The sequence below is a fragment of the Limulus polyphemus genome, unplaced genomic scaffold, assembly GCF_000517525.1.
Source record: "Limulus polyphemus unplaced genomic scaffold, Limulus_polyphemus-2.1.2 Scaffold9103, whole genome shotgun sequence".
Classification (NCBI taxonomy): domain Eukaryota; kingdom Metazoa; phylum Arthropoda; class Merostomata; order Xiphosura; family Limulidae; genus Limulus; species Limulus polyphemus.
In genome coordinates, this window is record NW_013674713.1 from 4,852 (window position 1) to 14,129 (window position 9,278).

The window sequence follows — 9,278 nt, forward strand, 5'->3', positions numbered from 1 at the left end:
GTAAAGTTATATTCGGAAAGAATAAACCAGTTTCATTAGGTAAGGACTTGTGTCGCTAAAGTTTCGTCGGAACGAAGTTACGGAAAATCAATTAACAAACGGAGACGTAACAATATTTTTCAATACTTACAAGTATAACAAATTTTTTTAATCTTATAAAGACAAGTTGGGATCAATATATATATATATATATATATATGTAATCTAGCTAGCTATAGTAATATAGAAAGTTTTAATGTTACAAAACGTATTGAAACAAGAAAGTTAAAACTACAAAACTGAGTTACTTAACATTTAAAAAAAAAAAACCCTACTTTTGCAAATCACTGTAATTATGTTAGTCTGATCCAAAGTAGTAGACATTTTAATGTGTAATATTGGCTTCAATACCTAAAATTAATCACTCTTTAACCTAGTGAAACTTTGAAATGTGTTGCGAAGTAAAAATGCACACCTGTAATCATACCTGACAACCAGGACATTAATGAGATTTCAAGAGTGCATGTCACCAAATTCTTTGTTTGCAGGGAGCTCAATGCTTTTCGATTTCAAAAAGCGGCTGCAGTCCATAAGCCACTAATAACAAATGTTTGAATGTAAAGTCAAAGCACAATGAAAAACCACAATTAAGAATCCTGCTATTCATTGTTTGCTTTCTAAATATGAGTCTTAGTTTTACTCTAGCTTTTAGATATGATTGTACTATCTGAACTCTGAAGAATGAGGTGGTACCATTATGTGAGCTTGTTTTGACTTAAATAGACTTACTCCGCTGGTGATAATTATTGGAACTGTGAATATTTTGACGTATTTTAGCATCTTGGACAACGCTGCTCTGTTTATTTCTTCGTAGTTAAGCATAAAGCTACACAATGGGCTACCTTTGCTGTGCCCAGCACTGGTGTTGAAACTAGGTTTCTAGCGTTATAAGTCCGCAGACTTACCGCTGTGCCACTGGGGGGAGGGCTGCTGTTATGTAGGTCTGTAGGAAAGATTCATGTTTCTTTCAGTATATAAAACGTTAGGTAACACTACACACTGTGTCTATTAGAGGTTTGTGAAAAATAACATCCATAATTTACTTTAAAAATTGAACCAATGTATGACGTTTTGGTACGCAGCCTGAAAGGAAGCAAGTATATTGCTCAAAAGATCACTACATTTGGATCCTCTTTGGAAAAGTGTAGAAGTGTAATCTACCAGCTGTGGATCGACGGCTAAAAGCAATTGTTTGTTACAGAGTCCATGTTTTGATGATCAACAAAAACAAAGGCGAAACACGATTCTGCTTTCTCAACATGTGCTGTCCCAATACTGTTCGTAATATATACACTTAATAATGTTGAAATAAAGCATAAACAATCATTATAGCCACCTGTCAGAAAATAAGAACATGGGAAATGATTAAAAGACAACAAAACGGTATAAAATAGCATAGACAAAATAACTGAATATCAGTACTTACGATAAGGCTGTGGCAATCAGGTATCAGTCTTTGTCACGATTAGTAGCCCATGCGTTCGCCTAAGTTTAACTATTAATTAGTCAAAACTTGTTTATATCTATAACCAAGTGCTAATTACCAACTAATTTTATTCTATGTTTCGGTTGCTAATATGCAGCCCACTTTGGGGAAGTCCTGAGAACGACTAATTATTTTTGTGTTGGTAGTGTCTGCGATTCAATCCTGAATCTTCTTGAGGGACGTCTGTTGTGCTATCCTCGACTGAACTTGGATCAACTAACCATTGAAATGCTTTCAAAAAAGGTATTCAAGTTTTGTTGACCTCCATGCTGTGTTATCACTTAGGTGGATGTAGTAGGTTTATATTTGTTCTTTTTCTCACGTGTGGTTCATATGATGTTATTTTAGTAGTATTCTGATGTATTGTATGGTCTTCTTCTTTCTCATGATGAGCTATAGCAGATATATTAGTAGTACTGAGTTCTGTATGCTCCTCAATTCTAGCCTTTGTTGGTCTTTCTGTTTCCTTAAGATGACCCAGGATGGAAATCGGCCACTACCAATACAGAAAAAATCCTTCTTTGAGGACGACACTACGATAGCAGCCGAAATATTGGATAAAACTAGTTAGTAATTAGCACACAGATAAAAAAAAATAGTAGTTAATTACTAATTAGGCTTAGGTGATCGCATATGATACTAACCCTGGCAACAATTAAAAAACTGTATACTGTTAAGTAAAGAGCAAAAAAATAAAATAAGCATACATAATAAAATCTTAAGAGTGCGGCAATAAACTTAAAAACATAAAAATTCTAACAAAATGGTGAACGAAAACTTACGACTTGAGCATGTACATAACGTAAAACAGCTTTGGGATAATAAGCATTTCCTGATTTGTTAAAACAGCGGACATAATCTCGTCAGCAACAAACTCTGGTTTAAGAAATCCAAAAATTCTGCAACAAAAGCCAGTAAAAATAACTGTTACATTAAAGATCCTCAATGACATAAGTACAGAGAGATGATCCTCAAAAAAATTACCTGACTATTAATAACTTCTAGCTAGAAATATTATCAACGTCTTTAAAGAAAGAGTTACTTTTCAGGCTCTTTTAATTTCTGCGATAAACTTGTTCTACTTCTCTTTCAGGTTTGCATTCTAAACAAATTGATCTATGACTACTTTTAGCTTCCTCAAGACACTTTTATCTTTACCCAGGTGTAGCTCCGGCGAACATGCCCGTGTTGGTGAAGAACGGACAAACTACCGTGGACTTGATTCCGTCGTAGCCCTCAGCTTTAATCTCCAACCTCAAAGTTTCATCGAACCCCACAGCAGCAAACTTACTAGCACAGTAGTCAGTAAGACCCACCACTCCACCCAGTCCTGCAAGGCTTGCTATGGAAACGAGATGGCCGTGGTTTTTTGCTATCATGTCCGGTATGAAAGCCTTGCACATCTGGAAGTTTGAAACAATTGAATTAAGCTTGTCCTTTGAAAAACAAGGAAAAACAAAACAATAATTATTACAATGTATGTAGTAAAGACGGCTGATATGGATATCAAAAACTTTCATTTAAAACACAAAACAAAGAACGACGTTACGACCTCCTTAGATCATGATCGGGTTAAGAATGAACAGTTATTACTAATCTATGATAAATGAAAGTTATTATCACATACACCAAATAACGTGTTTATTTTAATTTCACTCTCAAGAATATTTTTAAACTGAATGCCTTCTCCTAGTGGTTCAACGGCAAGGTTCATGATTTATAATGCTAAAATTTAAGGTTCAATACTAGCGACAGGCACAGTTCAGAGAGACTAACGTGGAATGTGGCCTAAAAGAAAAAGATCATCAATTTTAAACCGACAGAATCCAGAAGCTCCGACTATCGAGCTTTTCTATCAAATATGGTAATTAATCTTCTGTCGAAACGTAATTACAAACTGAAGTTCGGGAACAAGTTTATGACTTGTTTGTTTGAGAACTTGTATAGAATGCTAAAGAATGGTTTCAAGAAGGGCCGATACCCGGTACTTTTATCCATGTATTATCGATGTACGTACATACCGGCTTACAAACAAATAAACAACTTAGAATTCATTTTCAAATATTTTTCTAAAACCTATTTTAATTCGTCAAAAACCTTGGGAAAGTACAGAAAACTATTTATAGAACTTCCAATATGAGACTCATTTGAGCAGTGTTCGCTATGAGTCATTTTAATGGTGATTACACGTGGTGAAGAGGAAAGGGGTGCTTTCGAAAAACATAGGTACTGATGGTTGCAAAAACTATTTCTCTTGTTGTCTTGTGAATTATTAATCTTAAAATCTCCATTTAGAAGTCAACTACACTCTCAGAAAATTCAGTAGCTTCCTGGGGCTTTGAACACCCAATACCCGCTGGGGTCTCGGTTGACCCCTCGCGTATTGGCTATTTCCTAAAATTAGCATACTATTTTCTAATTTTTTTTTTTAAATTGAAAGCACTGATTAATCAAAGAAAAATGTCAACATAGTTTCTATACTGAGTAAATGTTATCTTACCAGCACTGCTCCGCTCCATAACATGTACTTGCCATGTGGACTGTTTTACAGTAACATACAAAATGTACGTTTAAGCATTCAGCTACATGTTGCACAAAGATTAATGATAGCCACTTGAAAAGATGAATATCATACGAACAACGTGACCCTCTGTGTTTTCTTATTGTTACATATACGACACATTTTTTCTCTTGTCAGATATACCAGAGATCTCAAGGCAGTACAGGTATGGAGATACTGTATATTGCTGTATTTGGCTATGAAATGTATTATTTTCCAAAATAAACTTAATTTAGGGTAAACATGTTTCGGCTTCTGAAATCACGCTTTGCCTATATACATACCACCATGAACAAACAAAAATGCTCTAAAAAAGCAATATTATTAGTTCCTGGAATAATGAATTACACTTGACTTTATAGATTAATTATGATTGCGTCTTTAAGTTGGTTAAGTATTCAGTTATGTTCAAACCACAAACACCTCACCACCAGAGAGCAAACATGGGCTTGTAGAACCAAACTACACTTTTTCCTGACCTCTGTCCGACTTCAGAAATAAGTACACGAGAGTTCGGCCATCTATTTTAATAATACTCAGTTTTTGTCTGTCCTGAAAATGCGTGCGCACTTTATTTCAACGAACGTGAACAAAAGGCGGATATAAACATACTTTAGTAGACGTTTTGTACAGCAGCATATTAAAAACTTATTAACGTTTGGTCATAAAATATCATTATAAGCTTATTTATTGATAGCATTAAGTATGTAAAGTTTAGCCCTAACTAAACTAAAGCAAAAAACGTTCACAAGTTACAGTGTTCGTTTATCTCTGAAAGGTTATTTTAGGACATGAACAGTTGCTTTCCTTATATGTAATTGTAAAAACCGTATGGACCTAATAAACCTCCATACCAATTTTGGTGAAGATCTATCCTCATCCTGCGAAGTAGTTACATGGACATACAACAGACAGTACCCTTATATTTGTATACATTATTCTAGAATCCCTGTATTTATAGAAGTACTGTTGCAATAAAGATACTAATTTGATCACAAATGTTTTGTGGTTCTCTGCTGGTATCTTAATATTTCAGTGGTTCAAGGTTTTCATAAATGTATTATATTACATTGATTTTTGTAAAATAAAACTTCAAATCTAGAACATTAAAGTATTCACTCTTCGTTACTTGCGTTTTTAGATGTTCATGTTTCATTGAAATATTTCACATTAATTTTTCTTTGTATCCGCTATTCAAACTTGTAAATTTCCACACCAGGGCAATAGCGTCGATAAGTTTCTTATACAGGAACAGGTGGAACAGTCAATAAATCACAGTTGTAGTTATCCTGATAGTTAGGGTGGGTTTATACGCATATATGGTACACTTTGTGGATGGTTGATTGATATAAAGACTTATAATTTTAATAAGAAACTTGTTTATTATCAAATTAAACAAATATATAACACTAATTGTGTCTTCAAACATTTTTTTAGCTTTGAAGTGAAGCTGAATGAAAAGGAACGTATGAATTTAAGTCTATTTTCAGTGAATAACATTTGTGGATATCTTTCTCTGTATTATTAGCAAAATATCTGAGTAAAAATTCAACGTCGAGACGATGCATTTCGAGGTAAATCACCCCCAATGGCACAGCGGTATGTCTGCGGACTTAGTAATGTCATTGGTAAATAGATATTTATGATCTTAGTAATGTCATGGGTAAATAGATATTTATGATCTTACTAATGTCATGGGTAAATAGATACTTATGATCTTAGTAATGTCATGGGTATAAATATACATTTATGATCTTAGTAATGTCATGGGTAAATAGATACTTATGATCTTAGTAATTCCATGGGTAAATAGATATTTATGATCTTAGTAATGTCATGGGTAAATACATGTTTATGATCTTACTAATGTCATTGGTAAATAGATATTTATGATCTTAGTAATGTCATGGGTAAATAGATATTTATGATCTTAGTAATGTCATGGGTAAATAGATATTTATGATCTTAGTAATGTCATAGGTATAAATATACATTTATGATCTTAGTAATTTCATGGGTAAATAGATATTTATGATCTTAGTAATGTCATGGGTAAATAGATATTTATGATCTTAGTAATGTCATGGGTAAATAGATATTTATGATCTTAGTAATGTCATGGGTAAATAGATATTTATGATCTTAGTTCACTCACTTTGTAACAAACATTTAAAAATTGTATAGTCACCTTTTTTTTTTCACAACAGAGGTAAGTGCTAATTCGGTTATACGTACACGTAGTTGGGCAAGTTACATTCTGAATAGGTTTAAAATGCTTCAAGTTGTAAGAAGCTAACAAAACCCACCTGCAGATAAAGCACTGCACTAATAAGTGTCACTCAAAAAAGAAAAACATAACAATAAGTGAAATGTTCACTTTACCTTTTCATATTTGATTCCTGATTGGCTATTGTAACCCAATCAGATTCAGCGTGGTTACTGTACATAGGTCTAGAAATAGTAGTAAGTAATTTCTATTACAAGTTTACTTTCAGTTATCTGTAGTAATAGATAGTTTCTACCACAAGTTCACTTTTAATTATCTCTATACAAAGAAACGTGTACACACCACAATTCCGTTAGTTCTCTTGTCACATGTATTCAGTATCTTATCCACTTCAAGAGAACGTCTTTTTTTTTTTTTCTGATAAGATATTGCTTTATCGATGCTTAACAAGCCTCACAACTTAGTACCAATTGTTTAAACTTCTTTGGAGGTCATGGTTACCAGGTGGATCAGTGATAAAATGGATTTATAATGAGACGACGTTTCTATGGAATAAACTTTGATGGATCCTCTTCGGGATTTTAATCAACTAACCATTCAAGAATCACCTCTGTCTAAGCAATCAAGACAATATCACACAATTATTTTATTTCCATCATAGACACCTTACTACATAAAAACTCAAAAAAGCCTATAAAACTAAAGACCTGAATAAAATTCACGAAAATGTGACGAAACGTGGTCTCCAACAAAGAAACCTTCCAGCAAGTTGTTCACTATAAATTAATTTTACCAACTACTGGACATTAAAATAAAGTTCTGACTTCCACGAGGGCTATCTGCGCCAGCCGTCCCTAATTGAGCAGTGTAAGACTAGAGGGAAGGCAGCTAGTCATCACCAGCCACCGCCAACTCTTTGGCTACTCTTTTACCAACGAATAGTGGGATTGACCGTCACATTATAACGACCCCACAGCTGAAAGGGCGAGCATGTTTGGTATGACGGGGATTCGAACCTGAGACCCTCAGATTGCCTTGGATAGCTCTGTCACCACTAGAGGGGGACACTGTAGCATCTACTTCTGGCTCTTTTGTCCGTTTGTTTTTTGAAGTTAAGTACAAAGCTACACAATGGGCTATCTGTGCTCTGCCCATGACGGGCATCGAAACCCGGTTTCTAACGTTGTAAGTCTGCAGACATACCGCTGTTCCACTGGGGGGGGGGGGGCTTGAGTTGTTATTTAATTCTTAAAGTTTAAAATATTTCTTTAATTCTATTGAATGTACAATATAAATATAGGTATGACTTAAATGCTTGATTGGGAATTTTAAGAACTAGAGTAAGCTAACTTCTATTATCTTATTACAACAAACTATCTCCTATTATCTAAATATATGTAACACAGTGCAATGTTCAATAGGAGAGTTCTAGTGCAGTAATCAACCACTCCAACTCTTAGTGAGTCACACTCCTCCACAGTGACTGACAGACATTTCCTTTATGTACGTAGTCAATTATTCTGAAAAAACGCCATCACAATAGTTCATCGTTAAAAGACTGCATTCATGTGTACTGTTATGTAATGGGAAACAATTATTTTTGCCTTTGAAAGCCTTAGGTCCTAGGATGTCCTGCTCTGTGTCGTTGAAACAAAGAGTATTATTAAATTCAGAATCTCAGTGTTAAAATTATTTGAATAAAATACTGATGCAAATCTCACTGTATCTCTCTTTCTTCTGATGAGGAAAAGCCAATTTATGTTCTAAATGTTTATCTAAAGTAAGTGTTTAATTTATACTCTTTTTCACCAGGAATATCCGAAAACACTTTTTTTGTTTAATGACTATTTCTCCTTACCTCCATATTCTGTCATTAATACAACTTAAAGCTCATTTGTTTCGTTCCTATAATCTTTCTTTATCATCGGTATATATTTTATACACCAAAACAGCTTGCATTCGTTAAGACAACGTGTTTTACTTGCTTACCCTTTATTTGACAAACGTTTCACGTAAAGCTATCGGCGCCAGACGTCCCTAATTTTGAACTGAGAAACTAGAGGGAAGGCAGCTTTTCAAGCACCTCATCAAAATTCATGCACAATTACGCAAACATACAAACAGTATCCGATAGACTCTTGCATAATACTATAAATTACTTTAAGAAAAATTGGCAAAAAAATGACCTACTTTGTGAGCTCGACCGTTATTACATACATGATGGAAGTAGACCTAAATACCTCTCGCCAGTTAACATTTATTTTAAAATGAAAGAAGTGATCAGGCCACCTAATGTCAGACATATAAACCCCACACTAGTTAGACACTAAAAATAATATATTTAAAGGGTATTTTATGTAAAATATGTTCGATTAGTCTCTGACTAGTGAAATGTGTAATTTGCAATATGGACTCTAGTAGCGATTGCAAAACACAGAATGTGATTGTAGTACATACATGGACATTGCCCTGAAAGAATCGGAATTTAGGTCTTTGTGACCTAGGAGGGTCAGGTACTCTGAGACCTCTTCCTCCCTTCCGTACCATGATAGGTTGTCCTTGAATGTTGATGGTTAGTACTACACGAGGGTCGGAGTAAACCGCACTTGCTCCGACCCTAAGAGAGAGGCAGCTTTTCAACACCACTTACCACAACTTTTTTTTTTACCAAATAATAGTGGGGTTGGCCGTCACATTACAACGCCCCCACGGCTGAATGGGTGAGTGTGATCGCTGACGGGATTCGAACTAGCGATACGCAGATTGCATGTGCCCTAAAATACCAGTCCATGCGATACCTGTTTGATAAAGGAACACGAATATATTGTTTCGTCTCCGTTTGTTAATTAACTTTCCGTAATTTCGTTCCGACGAAATTTTAGCGACACAAGTCCTTACTTAATAAAACTGGTTTATTCTTTCCGAATATAACTTTACGATACACTTAATTTCAACAATCGCGCCAA

General features: G+C 34.6%; 1 protein-coding gene across 1 annotated transcript in view; it reads right to left on the reverse strand.

The window, feature by feature from the left end:
• Window positions 1-2,278: 2,278 nt before the first annotated feature.
• LOC106475751 (epidermal retinol dehydrogenase 2-like) overlaps window positions 2,279-9,278 on the reverse strand; it is a 10,181-nt gene continuing 3,181 nt past the window's right edge. The window contains exons 2-3 of the mRNA XM_013936427.2: window positions 2,684-2,928; window positions 2,279-2,424 (exon numbers count right to left, since the gene is read on the reverse strand). Of these exons, the coding sequence (XP_013791881.1) occupies window positions 2,304-2,424; window positions 2,684-2,928 (366 nt within the window). The 3' untranslated portion in view covers window positions 2,279-2,303. The remainder of the gene's footprint in view (window positions 2,425-2,683; window positions 2,929-9,278) is intronic.